This window comes from Alligator sinensis, unplaced genomic scaffold (genome assembly GCF_000455745.1).
Source record: "Alligator sinensis unplaced genomic scaffold, ASM45574v1 scaffold137_1, whole genome shotgun sequence".
In the NCBI taxonomy this organism is placed as follows: domain Eukaryota; kingdom Metazoa; phylum Chordata; order Crocodylia; family Alligatoridae; genus Alligator; species Alligator sinensis.
The window spans coordinates 241,541-260,617 of record NW_005842545.1 but is presented as its reverse complement, the minus strand read 5'-3'; the positions used below and the strand labels follow the sequence as shown (position 1 = coordinate 260,617).

General features: G+C 51.2%; 1 protein-coding gene across 1 annotated transcript in view; it reads right to left on the bottom strand.

The window, feature by feature from the left end:
* The window catches only part of WNK3 (WNK lysine deficient protein kinase 3), a 65,811-nt gene that overhangs the window by 14,873 nt on the left and 31,861 nt on the right, over positions 1-19,077 (bottom strand). Inside the window, exons 5-9 of the mRNA XM_025213733.1 lie at positions 13,465-13,622; positions 12,149-12,237; positions 10,465-10,684; positions 6,577-6,853; positions 692-879 (exon numbers count right to left, since the gene is read on the bottom strand). Of these exons, the coding sequence (XP_025069518.1) occupies positions 692-879; positions 6,577-6,853; positions 10,465-10,684; positions 12,149-12,237; positions 13,465-13,622 (932 nt within the window). The remainder of the gene's footprint in view (positions 1-691; positions 880-6,576; positions 6,854-10,464; positions 10,685-12,148; positions 12,238-13,464; positions 13,623-19,077) is intronic.

The following is a 19,077-nucleotide window of genomic DNA, read 5'->3' as shown; positions in this document are numbered from 1 at the left end:
CAAACCTGAAGCACTGTGTCCAGTTTTGGTCCCCCCACCCCACCCCCACTACAGAAAGAATGTAGACAAATTGGAGGAAGTCCAGCAGAGGGCAATGAAAATGGTTTGGAGGGCTGCGGCACATGACATGTGAGGAGAGGCTGAGAGAACAGTATTTATTTAGTCTGGAGAAGAGAAGACGGAGAGGGGAATTAATAGCAGCCTTCAACTACCTGAAGTGGGGTTCCAAAGAAGATAGAGTGAGACTGCTATCAGTGGTGACAGATGACAGAATAAGGAGCAATGGTCTCAAGTTGCAGCAAGGAAAGTTCAGGTTAGATATTAGGAAGAACTTTCTCACTAGGAGGGTAGTGAAGCACTGGAACAGGCTACCCAGAGAGGTGGTAGAGTCTCCATCATAGGAGGTTTTTAAGCCCCAGGTAAACAAAGCCTTGACTGAGATGATATAGTTGGGATGGTCCTGCATGGAGCAGGGGGTTGGACTAAATGACCTCCTGAGGTCCCTTCCAACCCAAAGTTCCTATGACTCTAAGTTGAAGACCACTGGTACGGAGCACAAAGAGGCCTCAGGGAGCAGCTGGTGCGTGGAAGCTTCTGTTGTCTTTTAATCCCCCTGCTCCTAAGGTCCAACTATCTCAGCTACCCCACAGGTTCTGCCCCCACAACGGCAATGCCCCTCAACATGCCTTACCCCGGCCATCTGCTGATAGTGCGCCATGAGTGGCTGCGGCTGGTAGAGGTGGCCCTGCAGGCCAGGGTCCATTGATGGGATCTGTGACGGCTCCATCATGGGCTCTGAGGCATAGGCAGCCATGTTGAGCTGGCCGGAGGCATCTGATAGGATAGTGGAGCCGGCACCATTCTCAGACAGGCTGTCAGCTGAGTGAGGAAGAGAGCAAGGCAGTGAGTAGGCAAGAGGGTTGGCAGTGGCAGGCACTTCTGAGGAGTGTTTGTTTGTGTTCTCCTGCCCCTGGCCAAGAGCTGTGGGCAGGGTGAGATCAGAGCCAGAGATCTCATGAAGCAAAGCTCAGGAAAAGAAAGTAGCTGGTTCCACTGTACGTTCTCCCATACAACACAGAGCGTTTTCCCTGAAAATCAGTGCCAAATTGGGGTGCATGTATTAAGTGGGAGAACTGATTTATCATTATCACCCAGAACAGAAGCCCCTTGTTTTCATTCCCACTCCACGCTGCAGCAGCTGTGGCATGACTACTCAGGCAGCCAAGGGAGTCCATTGACTTCGTGGCTCATTGTTCTTCACTCAACTGGTGTTAACAACTGTCTCTTTGTTTTAATGGACTTTATAACATGGAACCCCTGTCCTTGTTACTAGGAAGGTTGTCAAGGGAGTGTAGCTGGAGGCAGGTGCAGGAAGGGCAAAGTGGCACCAGGTGGGAGCTGCCCAGGGGAACTGAGCCAGGGGCTAGAAAAGGAAAGAGCTCCCAGGAGAGATCTGGCTGCAGTGAAGAGTCAAGCCAGCCTAGGAGAAGTACCTGGTGGGCTGGAGGGGTGGAATCAGGCCAGCCTTAGTAGAGGGCTCAAGGACTAGAGTCCCAGAGGGGTTTGTATTTGAGTCAGGGCCAGTTAGGTTGCTGTTTGGGTTTTACCAGAGGATCAGATTGTGGCTACAGGGGAGAAGGCAGCCATGGGTGGGGTGCCTGGGAGGCAGAGAGGAGAGAGGGTCATTTACATTTGTAGAGTGGAGAGAGGTTAGCAGGAATCAGGGAGATGACAATGAGCCATGAAGTCAATTGACTCAGCTCCTGCCTGAATAGAAACACCGCTGCCTCTCCTATGCAGTTGGTTTTAAAGCTGAGGTGGAAGAAGAATCAAAGCTAGAAGAGAAGCAACTGCACTGCCACAGCCCCTCTGAATCTGCCCCGACTATGTTCCCAGGAGGACTTTATGTCACACAAAGTAGGCCTTGGACCCTTCCAAGGGCAGTGGCAAGACTATTACCTCTCTCCTACAAGTAGTTCTTTACAGAAATTCCTGTGAATAAAGTGTGTTCATACCACAAAGCTCAACAAGATACTACCCACCACCTCCTTGCTGGTACAGAGCCAAGCAACAGAGTACAGCTATTAGCTATGGCAGTGACAGGATTAACACGGAACTCTGCCATCTTGGCAGCTGAATGACAGCTGCAGTGTCTCCATGCTTCCTTTCTGGCAAAGAAAACAGCATCCCTTGCTTCAGACATGCATCCTAGATGGAACAGAAGAACATCAGCAGAGCCAGGCTGGGTCAGACCAATGGTCCATCTAACTCAGTTTCCTGTCTCCAACAGTGGCAGAAATGGATGCTATAGACGGAGAGCATAGAACTGGGTATCTCTAGAGCAGGGGCAGGCAAAATATGGGCCACAGGCCTCATCTGGCCAACCAGACTATTTCATCCAGCCCAGGGGCAGGTGCCTACCAATTCACTGTATCCGGCCCAGCCCCGGGTTGCCCCTGCTGTGTTTGAATGGGGCTGAGCCCTGCTCACTTCTGCAGGGGCAGTGTGTGCTGCTCTTCCACCCTTGCCTGCAGGATAGTCCTGACCCTGGCCCCACAGGTAGGGAAGTAGCAGCAGCAGGCAGGGAAAGGGTGGTGGGTGGGAGAAGCGGCAGCAAGCGGGCGGGTGGAAGGGAAGCAGCAGTGGGTAGGAGCAAAGCGGAAGCTGGGCAGGAGCATGGGTCCCATGCTGGAACCCCAAGGCCGGGGCCAGCGGGGGCCCAGGGTGGGATGGCAGGAGCATGTGGAGCTTGAGTTGGCAGGGGAGCAGGGTCTGCCTGGCTCTATCATGCTGGGCTCTCTGGGGCTCACATTCAGTTCTCAGGGTCTCTGCCCGAGCTGCACACCTCCAGAGCAAATCCCATACGATGAAGCCAGTGGCCTGGCCCTGCTCACTACCAATGTGCAGGTCATAGGGAATGGTGGGAAACTCCACACTATAGAGCTGAGCCAGCTCCGCCTCTCCTTGGCACCCCAGCCGAGCCCCATGACCTGTACTGCTGGCTTCACTGCACAGGGCTTCCTTTGGCAGCATGGGGCTTAGCCGGAGAATCCAAGAAATGCACATGAGCCCCGCATGATGAAGCCGGCAGCCTGGCCACATGCAGTCTTGGGACTTACTGGGACCGCACACTGCTGGGGGGCTCTGCCTGCCACAGGCTGTGAGCACCCCAAGGGCCTGCTTCCTGCTGCCGGCAGCAGGAGCTGTGCATAATGGGGGGAGGTGTTTGAGAAGTCTGTCATATTTGTAGAAGCCGGCCCACATGTGCACCCGACCATACACACACACCACCCCCCGTGCACACCCCACACCCACATTCTTCCAGCCACACCCCCACACACACCCTCCCCCCCCCCCCCGTCGCCCCCCCCCCCCCCCTTTTGCCCAGCCACACCCCCACCCACACCCTCCAACCCCCCTACACCCACAGCCCTCCACAAGCCCCCACCCTCCCCCACACCCCATATACACACACTCCCACAGCCCCCCACAAATCCCATACCCATCCACCCATACCCCATACACCCCTCCACACATCCCCCCAAAATATACAAGAGTAAGACTTCATTTTGAGCTGTTATGCAATCACCTCTATATACACTACATAACATAGACAAATCAAGACAAAAGTATTTTTTGAAAAAAAATTAAAATATGTTATAGTAGATGTTTGATTTTTAGTATATAATGTTTGGTTTTTTTATGGTTCCAAGATGGCAACTCTCCCACAAAAGATGTACTTCTGGGGGCAAAGAGCAGGGTGTTAGGAGTGGGACTTCTAGTCCTAAAATGCCAAACAGGGGGTTGGGCACCTATCAAGGGACGGGGCTATCTTTGCAGCCCTCAACAGTTCACCAAAACTCATTAAGTGGCCCTCCAACCGAAATAATTGCCCACCCCTGCTCTAGAGTGATCCATCGCTTATTCAATACCCTCTCTGGCATGTACTATTTATTGCTTTAGAGATGCAAAAGGAAACATTTCTGATTGGCCTGTTCAGTGGCTCCTAAAAGATCTATCCTCCATATATTTATCCAGACCCTGGTTGTGTTCTCTGCCACTAACCCCTGCCTTGCTGATGATGAATCCCACCAACTTAGTGATACATTACATAAAAAAATCCTTTTTCTCTTTAGTTTTAAGCCCATCTTCTGATCATCTTGGCGGGTAGCCCCTGGTCTCAGCATCCTAGGACTTGGTGAACAATAGCTCCCTGGTCACTTGGTCTGCTCCTTTTGTGATTGTATAAACCATCATCCTCTCCCCCATCAGTCTCAAGTACATCAGCAGGACCAGAATTGGGCAGACCAGTGGTCCACCTAGACCAGTATCCCATCTCCAGCAGTGCCAGGGATGAATGCTATAGAGAGAGAGCACTGAACCACATCTCTCTGAAGTGAACTACCTCTACTCAATACCCTCCCTGGCACCATACTGTTAAACAGCTACTAACAGAATCCTAGAGAAGTGGGGCTGGAAGGGAACTCCAGAGGTCACATCTAGTCCAACCCCCTGCCTGAGGCAGGCTCTGCCCTATCCAAACCATCCCATAAAAATACATTATCTAAACGCCTACTGTCAACCCTGATGCAACACAGACATCACATCCAAACCTGCCACAGATAAAGCAGGGGAACCACAGCAGCCAATGTCCTGTTTCTATGAAATGTTGTCAATATATGCTCAAGAGATCCCAGGTAGAGAGCCATACCCCCCACTACAGAGGAAGGCAAAAAATCCCCTCAGTCTGTATCAATATGACTGGGGGGAAATTCCTGCCTGACCTCAAATACGGCATCAGTCTGACCCTGAGCAAAGGGGTAAGACCTTCTAGCCAGGAACCTCTGGCTTTGGTCCTAGCAGGAGCATTGGCCCAGCAAAATCCCCAGCCTTGGCTGTAGCCAACACCCAGTGCCCAAGAGGGGAGGCTTAAAACACTCTGACACATCCATGAATTTATCTAGTCTCTTGAACCTGACTGCAGGACCGGCCCGTCCTATCTTGCGAAACCTGCAGCCACAGGGGGCCCCCTGTAGCCGTGAACCATAGGCGGCGGAAGTAGGGGGCTAACAGGGCTCAGCCACCCCAAATGGAGGGCAGCAGCAGGCATAGCTTAAGGGCAGACTAGACATGGGAAGCTGCAGCAGTGGGGGAGGGGCACACACAGATACCCTGCTCTCACAGCCAGCACTGCAGCCAGCAGCTGCACACAGGCAGGTAAGTTTCTTTTAACCTTCTTTCTTTATTACCCTGGGCTTGGGGGGTGGGGTCAGATCGAGACCCCCACAGTGCAGGAGAGAGTAGGGTATGGGCAGGGCAAATCATTCACCCTGCCCCGCTCCCTGCTGCACTATGGGGATTGTCCCATTACCCAGCCCAGCCCTTATTCACTGTGAATGGGGCCCCAGCCAGGCCAGACTGTGGAACAATCGGAGGCCGGCGGCTCATCCAGGGAGCGGGTAAGCAGGTCCCACCACTGTGCGAGCTGCAGCAAGCCAAGGGGGAGGGGAAGGAGGAGTTCCACCCAGCTCCCCCATGCTGTGCCCCTGGACAAGCCACTGGGCTCTGACTGCCTCACGACCCAACCCGGCTGGGGCCTCATTCATGGTGAATCAGGCCCTGGCCAGGCTAAGTCATGGGACAGTTGGAGCCCGGTGGCTCCTCCAGACGCACAGCGCCAGGCAGCCAAGGGGGTGGTGGTGTGGGTTGGAGCACATGCCCCCACGATCTTTGCACAGGGTAAGGGTGGGCCGCAGCTGTGAGCTGTGCTCTGCTCCTTGCCTTTGCGCCTTGCCGCCGCTCCTCTGGAAGTGGCGCAGCGCAGTGCCATATGCCTCACTGCTCCGCCCACCCAGCAGCAGGATGCACGTGGTGGTGCCCGCCGCTTTTGAAGCAGCGGGAGCAGGGAGGCACAGAGGCAACAAGCCCTCTGGCCCAGCGGCGTAGCTGAGGTTGGCCCCACTCCAGTCCCCAGCTCTGGGCCCCCCACGGGCAGTGTGCAGCCGGGCCCAGGAGGCAGCCGGGGCTGGCGGGGCCGGGGCCAGGGCCAGGGCAGCAACTGGGCCTGGTACGGCTGGGGCCAGGAGGCAGCCAGACCCAGCGCGGCGTGATGCAGCGCCAGGCAATGCCGCTCACCCCCATGGCCCTTTCCCCTCCCCCCACAGACTTTCCCATGGGGGGGGCATGTGCGTGCACATGCTTAGCCCCCCCAACAATGCTTTTTCTTCCTCTGCCTATGCTGTGAACACTCCAGCACCACCACTCCATGCTGCTGCTGCCGTCAGCTTCTGCTGCCGCTTGCCACCCCACCTCCCCATGGCTTCTTCGCATCAGGGGGCCCCAAAACTACATCTTGCAGGGGGCCCCAAAAAATGGTGGGCTGTCCCTGCCTGACTGTGCTACCTGCCTCTATCACCTCCTATGGCAATGAGTTTCAAAAGTTTGTTGAGTGGAGGGCTGATTTTTTGGGAGAAAGGTACATGTTGTATATGAAGAAATAAGGTAGAAATAAGTCACAGACTGCTAAGCAGATCTGTCCTCCACAAGGCGCCTCCACTGGCCAGGGGAGCCACGTACCGGTAACGGAAGAACGATGCTGCATCTGCTGAAGCATCTGCTGCCTCACGTGCTGATCCACCTCTGTCTCCTCGCATTCGCTGCCCGCTGGCTGGATGAGGGAGATGCCCAGGGGGTGGAAGAAGGGTGGGGTGGGTTTGCCACCCTGGGAGTCCCGGTGCTCCTCCAGGTAGTCCATGTGCCTCCGCTCCCGCGTCTTCTTGATCAGAGTGACACGGTCACGGATGGACTTGGCCACAGCCTTGGAGTCGCTCTCATGGAAGAAGCCTGATTTCACCTGTGAGGGAGAGGCCAGGAGGTGAGATGTGAACCCTGGAAAGCCCCTTCCTCTCTCCACTTGTAGCCAGAGATTCCCCCCTGCCCCCACAAAAAAAACCAAAAACAAGTCTCACCCCATCCAGCTGCTTGACATGAATTGATGACATCTTTGGCCTTAGTATAGGAAAGTTGGGCTGGAAGGGACATCATGAGATCACATTGATTATGCCCATCCACTCACCAAACCTATCCAAGATGGTACCATAGGAGAATTGGGCTGGAAGGGACCTCACAAGGTCACATCGACCACAGTCCCCTGCTTCAGGATATCATCTTGGACACCCTTGGATATCAACTTGATCTGGTATCCCACGATGTTCTCATGAGAAAATTGAAAGATTGTGGGCTTAATTGTGAGGTAGTTAGGTGGGTAAGAAGCTGGTTACGGGGTAGGACCCAGAGAGTTCTAGTGAATGGATCTGTGTTGTCTTAGCAAGAAGTGACCAGCGGTGTCCCTCAGGAGTTGGTGCTTGGTCCAGTGCTTTTTAACATCTTCATCAATAATTTGGATGTGGGGGTGAAGAATTCACTGGCCAAGTTTGTGGAAGACACCAAGCTATGGGGAAGCGTGATCACACTTGAAGATAGGCTGCAGATACAGGCAGACCACCTAGACAAGCTAGCAAGTTGGGTGGATTGGAACCAGATGAGGTTTAACATCGAGAAATGTAAAGTGCTTCACCTGGGGACAAAAAAATCCCCTGCACACCTACAGGCTTGGCTATGCCAATCTGACCAGCACTACGAATGAAAGAGACCTGGGGGTAATAAATGACCACAGAATGAACATGAGCCAGCACTGCAACGCGATAGCCAGCAGGGAAAATAATACTCTGGCATGCATCAATCAATGCATCTCCAGCAAAACCAAGGAAGTGATTCTTATGCTTTACTTGGCATTGGTGAGACTGCAGATGGAGTACTGCATCCAGTTCTGGGCACTGTACTTCAACAAATCATGGAAAAGCTCGAGAAAGTCCAGAGAAGAGCCACCTGTATGATCAGAGATTTGCATGGCCATACGAGGTAAGAGACCTGGGACTCTTCAGCCTGCAGAAAAGCAGGCTGAGAGGGGACTTGGTAGCAGCTTACCGCTACATCGGGGTATGTAGCAAACCCCCCGTTTTTCTTTTTTTATTTATTTTAAAATGCATTCCCTCCCCTTCCCCAACCATTTCTGACTTTTTCTCTCCCTCTATTCCCTATAGATAAGTATAAGTAAGCTAAGATATAGGATAAGCTTTAACATTTTATTTTAGGTATTAAGTTTTATTTTTCTCTCCCCTCTTTGGAAATAAGTTCCCTGCTATTTTGATATTGATACCCACTGTTTTATAAGTGATAATTATTACGTTTGTACTGCTTTTATATTGTGTCATTACTGTTTTAGGCCTATATATGTAAGTTAGTGTAAATCATGTCAAGTTTCCATTTTGTATGTCAAACCTCCATCTTGTGTCCTCTGCTCGGGCATCCCCTGTGTTGCAACTGTATGATTCATGTACCCCTCCCATGTAAATTGGTTCCCAGATGAATGAGAGTGATTGGGAATGATTGAAATACAATGGTAGCAGGCCTCTACTGAATGGCCTGTAATGACCAGGCCATCACCTTGCATTGATTCATCCAGAAACCACAGAACTTCACCCAGGAACAGAGACAAGAACCCAGCATTTGAAAGACAAAAGACCCTGCAGAACCAGCAACTCTACCATTGTACCCCATCATTACAGACACCCGAAACTGCACATCCCTGCATGGAGCACACATGCTCAGTACACCAGGGGCTGACTCTTGCCTGGGCGTGCCTTCTGCCACTAGGGTCACACAAGGTCTGCCCCTATAAAAAGGGGCAGTGAAGACAGACCTAGTGGGACATCCTCTCCATCTGGACCAGCACCATGCCACACCACTTATCCACCCAGAGGCCCTGCCGGCGACCCCGCTCTGGACAACACCTACTGGATAAAGTCCCCTTTCCAGCCTGGATAGGTAGCTATCACCCCTACCCCCTCTTCAACCAAGGACTTGGACTCTGCTTCTCTTCCCCACCTGGACTCCAACCCTTCCACTGAGTCTCTTTCTCCGGGGGGGCGGAGGGGGGGTGTAAACCAATAACTTCATGGGGCTGTGTAGTGTGTTGTCTGTCTGTTTAATAAAACTGTTATTAGGACTCTTAAGTTGGGTTTTGCTTTACTATGGTCCTGCTTCAATCTCTGCTCCTTGCCCCTCTAACTTCTGTCTCATTTCTTCCTCTCCTGCTTCTGGCTCACTACCACCTCTAACACCTGTCCTGAGCTCCTCTCTGCCTCCAAACCCCCTGTTTCTTTGCCACTGTCTTATCCCCACTGCCTTTTCCTTTTCCCCTAATCAACCACATTTCTGCCTCAGTTTCTTTCCTGGCTGTCTCTTCCTTGCCACCACTTATCTGCCTCCCGCACCCCAATACCTCAGCTGTCTGCCTCAGTTTCCAGTCCCAGTCTACCTTAAGTAAACCCAAGCCTCAGTTCCTCAGCCAGCTTCTCTGTAGTACACCAGTTCTAATCTCGGTTCTGACAACTTTCACTCCCTACACTTTAACTCTCTCTCTCTCACCTGAACCTTCCCCCAAGTATCCCAAGTACCCCAAGCACACACATACACACTGTACCATCCAAGTTAGGAACTTACCTGCGTGTGTGTGTGATTGCGTGCATGATACACGAATTAGTGATCTGTGTCTAACTTTTGGGGTGTATAGTGTATGTGCTTGAATTGGTGATAGGTATGCATGTGCCGAGGCTGGTTTGGATGTCTATGTGCCTGAGCTGGTAGTGTGTGTGTGTATGCACCTGATTGATTTGTGTGTTTGTATATGTGCAATTGTGTCACACCCTCCTGTCTAACAGCGCAATATTGAGATCCTGAGAGTTGGCCTGACCCCACAGGGCAACAGGTGTACATCAAGGGCTTGGTGAACAACTGTGGACCCAAGACTCCAGGAAAGGCCTCCTCAGTAATGGATAGAGTAGGAGAATCCCTGCCTTTGATTTGGAAAGGCTGGAAGAGCTGGGGTGATCAAGTCTGGAGAAAAGAAGACTGAGGGGGAGTGGATCACAGCCTTCCAGTTCCTGAAGTGTGATCACAGGAGACAGGACTAGAAACAATAGCCTTGAGCTGCAGCTGGGGAAAGCAAGGCTGGAGGTGAGAACTTGCTGCCTCTCAGGGAGGCTGTGTGGGGGATCAGGCTGCCTGAAGACAGTGTCTCCATCCCTAGAGGTGTCCCAGGGCAGGTTGGACAGACTCTGGGCTGGGATGGTTTTGTCTAGGACCATCCTGCCTTGAGCTGGATGAGTTGTGACCTTATGAGGTCTCTTCCAGCCTGATTCCCCTATGATCCTGTCTTGGTTGGGTTTGGTGTGTTGATGGGCAGAGTCAATATGACTCTGTGAGACCCCTTCCAATTCAATTCTTATATGATCCCATCTCAGAGGGGTTTGGTGACTGGGTGGGCAGAAAGAAGGCAAGCCTTTCTCACCCCCAGGCCATGAGGCTGACAGTAGTTGTGGGGATGGAGAAGGGAACTCTCACCATCTCGTAGGCCACCTCTTCAGGGACATCGATGTCCAGGTTGAAGCTGAACTCGATGGCTTCATTGTCCTTGTGCTTCCCCTTCAGCTTCTTGGGGTCTTCCACCCAGAGGCGGAGAGCAAGTGAGGCCATGACTCCGTCGTCATCCTCGGCCAACTCCACCCGCAGCCCTGTGTCCTCGGCAAAGAAGGCATGATTCAGCAGGTCCTTGATGGATAACCTGGGATAAAAGAAGAGGGGAGCTGTGGTCTCAGCAAAAGACCCAGCGCCAGCCCCATTCTAAAGCAACATGGTACAGTTCAGGAATGCTTCTGTGATTTCTTTAGATGTGGCTAAGAAGAGAACCCAGGAGTCTTGGCTCTTCCCTCTCCCCCTGACCCCTGACCCCACCAGCCCATTAGACCTCAAGAAAGACACAGGGCTCAGTTAGAGGGAGTGATGCATGGAGTCCTTCAGAGCACAGTGGAGGGGGTTTGTTCTGCTCTGGACATCCAGGCTTTGCTGGTTGCCACAAGGGGCTGGGGGTGGATTTTTTTCCCCTCCTTGTTGCTACAGTGGCCTGGAGGATGTTTTTCTTTGCCTCCCTCCAGGAGCTAAGGCTAGGAATGGTGACTGGGCTGTGCCAGTGCTGGACTCAAACCTGGAGGGTCCCTGGTAGAGGGTCTTGCCCTTGAACACCTCCTGCCTCCCGAGGCTGGGGGGGGCACAGTGACCACATGCAGGCGGTGGCAGCAGGGGCGTAGTGGCGGCGAGTGGGGACCACCCTCAGGTGGCCACAGGGATGTCAGCAGTGAGGGTGGGCTAAGCAGGGATCACCCCCAGGTGGCTGCGGTGATGTTGGTGTTGAGGGGATGGTGACGAGCACTGAGTGGCAATCAGCGACTGCCCACAGATGCCGCTGGCAGAACACTCGCAGATACCACCAGCAGTGGTGGCGGTAGCCCATCTCAGGGGATGCATGGCCAATCTCAGGGGGTGCACGTGCACCCGCATCCACCCCCTATGCATTGCCAATGGTCTTGCCTCTCCACTCAGGGTCAGACTGACACTCACCGGGGTCAGGAATTTTACCCCCTGGTCAGATTGGTATGGACTAGGAGGGTTTTTGCTTTCCTCTGTAGCAGGGGCACGGCCTCTACCTGGGAATGCTGGAGTATACTTTAGCATTCTTTGACAGCAGCAGGACAGCCACCATGGTCCCCCTGCTTTCCCTGTAGCAGGTTGGGTGCGATGTCTAGTGTTGTGTCAGGGTGGACGGTAATTTTACGAAGAGGTTGGACAATGGATTTGTCTGGGACAGTTTTGATAGGGATGATCTTGCCTCAGGCAGGGGGCTGGACGAGACGTGGCCTCTGGAGGTCCCCTCCAGCCTGACAGGTCTTAACCCCTGGCTTTACCTGGGGGCAAGTATGGGGGAGGGGTATTGGGGCAACATGCCTTGGGGTGACAGGGTTGCTGAGTAGCGTTAAAACTAGATCAGACAAGGATACACATGGAATGATTATACCTTGAGCAGGGGATTGGACTGAACGTGATGTACAAAGATCCTTTCCAGAGATCCAAACCTCTCTTATGATCTTATGTCCTCATCCAAAATTGGACCCCTTGGTGGGAACCCATGGACATCCCAGCAGGAACCATGGGTTCATGGCTTATGGGGGCAGAGAAAGGAGTCAGAACATACCTCTCTGACTTGTTTTGACGGATGCAGCCTTCAATGATTTCTTTCACCTCGGGGTCAGTCACTTTGTTGAAACTGGCTGGTTTGATACCCTGGAAGAGAAGGCGGAAGCTGTGGCAAACACCATATTTTTGCATACAGCACACTCCCTGGAATATAAACCACACCTTGCTTTCTCTAAAAGGGAGCCAAGGCTCCTTGTTGCTCTGCTTCCTTTGGCTTGCAGCAGATTCGACTCTTGGCTTCAGCAACAAGCTGACTTTCTCTAGTATTTCTCAATCCTTTTGGAGATGTGAAGACCAGAACTGGATACAGTATTAAAGGTGTAGACATACCATTGATTTGTCAGGCATGAGCATTTAAGTACTACATGAACAACGAACAGAGGCCAAGTCTATTGTGAGTTGACTAATTCAGGGGTCCCCAACCTTTTTATGCTGTGGACCGGCAAACTGCAGACCAGGAGTGACTACAGACTGGAAATGACTGCGGACCAGCAAACCGCGTACCAGAAATGACCATGGACTGGAAAATTGCGGACCAGCAGTGACCAGCATATTGTGAACCAGCAGCCAACCCTTTTTTATACTCAGTGTAGAAAAGGGTTGGCTGCTGGTCCACAGTATGCTAGTCACTTCTGGACTTCCAGTCCAGCAGCCAACCTTCTAGTGGATTGGCAGCCAACCCTTTGCGGCCCAGTACCAGGCCACAGCCCGGGGGTTGGAAACCCCTGGACTAATTTATCCATGAGTCTGCCAGCCCCTGTGTGGGCCAAATCATAATTATATGTTACCATGATGTTGCCAACAATTAATGGGTTCTTTTAGCCGTGTCTATCAGATCTGATAAGCATGCCCTTTGGTGTTGGCAAGGGTAGACAGGGCAAAAGTATGGAGCCCCCCATCAAAAGTCCTACCAGGGAACTTTTATTTGCCTCTGCTGGAGAATCTTCCCAACCCCACACAAGTGAAGTGACTTGAGACCCAGAAATGAGCTGTGAACCAAGATTAGGCCCCTCTGGGTGTAGAACCCACCACCCACCAGGCTGAGATTAGGACCCTGTCACACCTCCTACCCCATCGGCTGCTCTGCTTTCTACTCACTGCCCTGTGCCCCTGTCCCTTTGGCTACTCTGCTTTCTGCTCCCTGCCTGTGCCCCTGCCCCATCTGCTGCTGTGCTTCCTGCTCCTTCCCCAATGTACCACACACAGAGGAAGCCCAAAGCTTATCTTGAGTTGGCCACCCCTGACTTAAGAGCTTTATTCCCAGCCAGCCACCTTGCAAGCTGAAAAGGTGGAAGGAGGATGTGGGACACCTACACTGGTGACCTTGCGGTAGATCTGGGCAGCGTTCTGGCACTCTGAATATGGGTACTCTGATGTGGCCATCTCCAGCATGCACATCCCAAAGGCATAGACGTCCACCGACTCATCATAGTGCTCCTCATACATCTCCGGTGCCATGAACTCGGGGGTGCCTGGGGAAAGTAAGAAGAGAAGAAGCCCTTGAGATCCTTGGGTTTATGGACTTCCCACCGCCAAGGCAGGCAATGGAGAAAGCCAATGATGAGACTGGGCTGGGGGGGGATGTTTCCAGTGGAAAAGAAATTAAGGGAAGCTGTGGACTCTCCATCACTGGAGGTGTTCACAAAGAGGTTGGACAGCCACTGGTCAATGATGATCTAGGTGTTGTGATGCCTGCTGCCTGCTATGGGGACTTACCAGGCTTTTGGGTTTAGCTAGTTGCCACATGGGGCTGGGATAGAATTCCACCCTGCCCCTTTTTCTGCGACACGTGTCAGAGTGTTTTTAAGCCTTCCTCAGGGGCACAGGGTGTTGGCTACAGCCCAGGCTGGAGATGGTGACTGGACTGTGCCACTGTTCCTGCTATGACTCAAACCTGGAGGGTCCCAGGTAGAGGGTCTTGCCCTCCACTTAGGGTCAAACTAATGCCAGAGGAGTCAGTTAGGAATTTCCTCCTCATGGTCAGATTGGTATGGATTGGGGGGATTTTGCTTTTCTCTGTGGTGGGGCATGGCCTCTACCTGGGATCTCTGGAGTGTATATTAACAACCACTTAAAGCAGCAGGATGTTGGCTGCTGTGGTCCCCCTGCTTTCCCTGTGGCAGGTTCAGGTGTGATGTCTGGTGCTGTGTCAGGGTGGCTGGCAGTTTTACAAAGAGTTTGGATGATGGATCTGTCTGGGATGGTTTGGACAGGGATGGTTCTGCCTTGGGCAGAGTGTTGGATTAAATATGACCTCTACCTACCTACCTACACATATTAAAGAGTTACATAATGGATATGTCTGAGATGGTTTGGATAGGGCTGATCATGCTACAGGCAGGGGGTTGGACTAGATGTGACCTCTATATATCTATAAGCTAGATCCATCCATCCACCTACGGAGAGGTTAGACGATGGATGTGTCTGGGATGGTTTGGACAGGGCTGATCCTGCCTCAGGCAGGGGGTTGGACTAGACTGCTGGAGGTTCCTTCCAGCTTCATGTCTCTATGATTCTATGAATACCCAGTGGCCTGCTCCAGCATGTACCATATTACAGCATCCATTCAAAGCAAAAAGAAGAAATGGAACCAATTACTACAGGAACATCTCTCCTAGCCACAAAACAATCCTCAGAAGAATACCACCAATACTGTACAACATTCCAACATGATACTCAGTGAAACAGAAGGAATCAATCAACCCTCTAATATTATCAATCTCTGCACACACACACACTTACCAAAGTTGAAAAATCTGTCCTCTCTAAAGGCCTTAATTTCTGCCCAGAAAAACACCCAAATAAGATAGTAAGTACAATGTGGAGAACTAAAAAATTTTTTCAACACCTCCATCTGAAGGAGTATTTCCACAACCAAAAGGAATCCAGTTTCAACATGAATTCATCAGCTGACAACATTGACGAAAAAAATAAATGCCAAAAATCAAAAAACCCCTCAGATTGGACACCTAGCAGTAGACAAAATTCAAACCTTGATCACTACATTGACTGCTTCAGAGAAAGAATGAATAATGAAATACTCATCAACAAACATCACTATAACAACCACTCCCTCTCAGAAAGAAGGGCCATAGAATCCCTAAGATCCAACCAGCAAATAGTAATAAAACCAGCAGATAAAGGAGGAGCTATAGTTAACCTTAACCGTGAAGACTATATAAAAGAAGCCAACAAACAACTCTCTGACACTACCTACTACAAAGAACTAGAGAAAGATCCCGCTCCCCTTTTCTCCTCAAAGCTCAAAACCATCATCACATCATTTCCATCAAAACTACAAGAAAAACTTCAGACCCTGATTCCTACATTACCCAATCTAGGGACTTTTTACCTGCTCCCTAAAATCCACAAACAAGGAAACCCTGGCAGCCCTGTTTGTTGATAATTTCTAACCATGGAACTCTAATGGAAGAAATATCAGGTTTCATCAAATCCATCTTAAAACCACTCATCATCCAAAAACTGAGTTTCATCCAAGACACAACTGACTTCCTGAGAAAACTAAAAAAAACCCTACCTCCCAGCAATACCCTCCTAGCCACCGTGGATGTCACTAGCTTATACACCAACATCCCACACCAGGATGGCATCCAAGCCTGCCTCACATATCTACAAGAACGAGATTACAACTCAGAGTACAGACCTCAGGATATCACTGAACTCATATACTTCATCCTCATACACAACAACTTCAGTTTCAACAACAACACTTCCCTCCAGACTATGGGCACAGTTATGGGCACCAAAATGGCCCCACAATATGCCAACCTTTTTATGGCCCACCTAGAAGAAGACTTCCTCCAGAACTGCACCATCAAACCCTTACTATACCTGAGATACATAGATGACACCTTCATCATTTGGACCGAAACCCTGCAGTCTCTGACTGATTTCCACCAAAAATTCAACAATCATCACCCCTCCATCAGACTATCGCTTGAATACTCTAACACCAGCATTTCGTTTTTGGACACCATGATCAATATCCAAGGTGGCAAAATTCAAACCACCATATATAAGAAACCCACAGACCAATATACATATCTACACAGAACTAGCAATCACCCTAAACACCCCAAGAAAGCTGTAATTTGCAGCCAAGCTCTCCGATACGACCAAATTTGCAGCCAAGAGAATACCCATGATCACTACCTCACTAATATCAAAAGGGCCTTCAGCCAACAAGGTAACTCCTCCAGAGAGACAGATCACACTTTTGAAAGAGCCACCCAGATGCCGCATGAAGATTTGCTACAGTACAAAAAGAAAACCCACAAAAATCGCACACCGTTAGTTATGACATATCAACCTTCCCTGGAACCTACAGGGAAAATCCTCAAACAATTGCAACCCGTACTAGAAGAAGACCCCATTCTTAAAGAGATCTTTCCAGAGCCACCCATTCTAGCCTTTAAACAAGCACCAAACATCACTAACCTGATCACCAGAAGCAAACTCCCTATGGCCCAAACCACACCCAATGGATCTAGACCATGCCAGGACAAGAAATGCAAAACCCGCCAACACATCTCCACCACCCCAACAATAACTATAAGACCCCACAATAGAACCATCACTATCCATGGATCTTACACCTGCACCTCCAGGAACATTATATATCTCATCCAGAGCACCAAATGCCCTGATAGAAAATATGTAGGAGGAACCAAACAACAACTGCACACCATAATGAATGCATACTGAAAAATCTATCAAAGACAAGAATACCCAGCTATCTGTGGGGGGCACACTTTTCACAAGACAATCACTCCCTCTGATCTCTCAGTTCTAATCCTCAAAGGGAACTTACAAAACACCTTCTGTAGATGCGCCTACAAACTTCACTTCATAAATCTACTAGATACAAAAGATCATGGGCTCAATATAGACATTGGATTTATGACGCATTACAACCTGCCTGACATCCGATTCATAGGCGACACGTAGGGGAGGCATGGTGGGGTCACGTGCCTCCCGAGATTGGCTACTGCTGAAGCCACTGGCAGTGTCTGTGAGTGGTCCCTACTCGCCACCCTCCCCCCTGCTGCCGACACCACCCCTGGCAGGTACAGACAGTCCCCACTTGCTGCTGCCAACACTGATGCTGGCAGCTGTGGGCAGTCCCTACTCGCCGCTCGCCACCATGGTGTCCCCCCAGTCTCAGGAGGCACCAGTCATTCATGATCTGATTCATTAGGTACCTGTCTGACCTGACCTCTTACATTCTTTCCCTGCCCCCACCTTTTCACCCCTCCTCCCCTACTATTCTGACTTCTGTTTTCCTGATTTCCAACCATTTCCTTCTTCTTTTTCTTTGAGACCCTCTCTTTTTTACCTTGTACTAGTATCACTATAGTGTTTCCCTTTGGCCTTCCCCCCCGCCCCATTTTTCCCCTGCCTGCTTCCCCCTCCCTTACCTGTTTTACCTTTTGTGTTTCTAATTTCTACCTTCTTACATTTTCACTGACATCCTGTTACACTTTTAGCTTCTCTCATTCCATGGAGTCTCAGACCAGCAGAGACTCCCTATGCCTGAAAAAGGGTGACTGTGCCCAAAAACTTGCCTAAAACTTTTTTTCCAGCTACCTAGTTGGTTTAATAAAAGATATCACTCAAAGAACCTTGCCTGCCATTGTATATAACACACACCTTTCCTCCCCAAAAATCAGGCATACACCCAAATTGGGGTGTATGTCTTAAGCAGGGAAGCTGAGTTTCTGCCCAGCTCACTCCACTCACCACCTTTGACCTGTGCCCCCAGCACTCCGCATCCTATGTAGTTGCTGCCTCCTGACCCAGGTCATCACTGCCACCACCACCCTTGGACCTGACCACTTCCACCACCTCTGGACCCCTGCCAACAGCCCCTGGACCTGCCACAGCTGCCACAAGCTCCATGGATCCAGCCAGGAAGGATCCCCTGTGGACTGGACTGAACCAGCCCAGCCCAGCCAAGCCCAACCCAGCCCAGCCTGGGGTGTCTGATACCCTTGTTAAACCCCAGTGATATTCCATCATGAATTCCTCCTATCCAAGCTGCCTCTGCTGAGGGCACAGTAGCTTTTGCCACCATTCTGATGGATAGGCAGTAAACACATGTGGATGCCCCCATGTCCCAACTCGTGCAGCTGCTGCCTCCCACTACACATTACCACTCCTGCCTGACCCATTCTAATATTATAAAAGCCTTTGTCTGTCTGTCTGTCCATAACGCTTCATTCCACTCTAAATAGGTGATTGAAACAGCCAATCAGAGTGTGAATACAGCATTTGTACAGGAGGTGGCGGTGCAGTGGAGCACCACCATGATGGCAGGGACACAGGGGATGGAGCGGGGGTGACAAGGCCAGCAGTAGGGGATGGACCCAGCAGCAGTGAGCAGGGGATAGACCCTGGAGTGGACGGAACTGGCGGGGGAGGCCAGCAGCACTGGTTTACCCCCCTGCCCTGTTCCCTGCAGGTGGCGACAATGGAGCAGGGGAGAATGAGGCCACCAGAGCTGGCCTCAGCCCGCCCCTCCCCACTTCCATTGTCACTGATTGCCTCGCCCCCTCCTTGCTCCTCAGAGGTGGCAGAGGCAGCATGGGGGGAGCGGGATCAGCCGGAGGCAGGTCTCTGTCCCCACCCGCCCGTCATTCTTGATGGGCATTTGGCTAGTAGAATCATAAAATCATAGAAAATTAGAGTTGGAAGGGGCCTCAGGAGGTCATCTAATCCAACCTCCTGCTCAAAGCAGGACCCTATCTCATTCCAGCCAAGGCTTTGTCTAGCCAAGTCTTAAAAACCTCCAATGGAGACTCCATAACATCTCTGGGTAACCTGTTCCAACGTTTTTCATAGATTCATAGATGTTAGGGTCGGAAGGGACCTCAATAGATCATCGAGTCCGACCCCCTGCATAGGCGG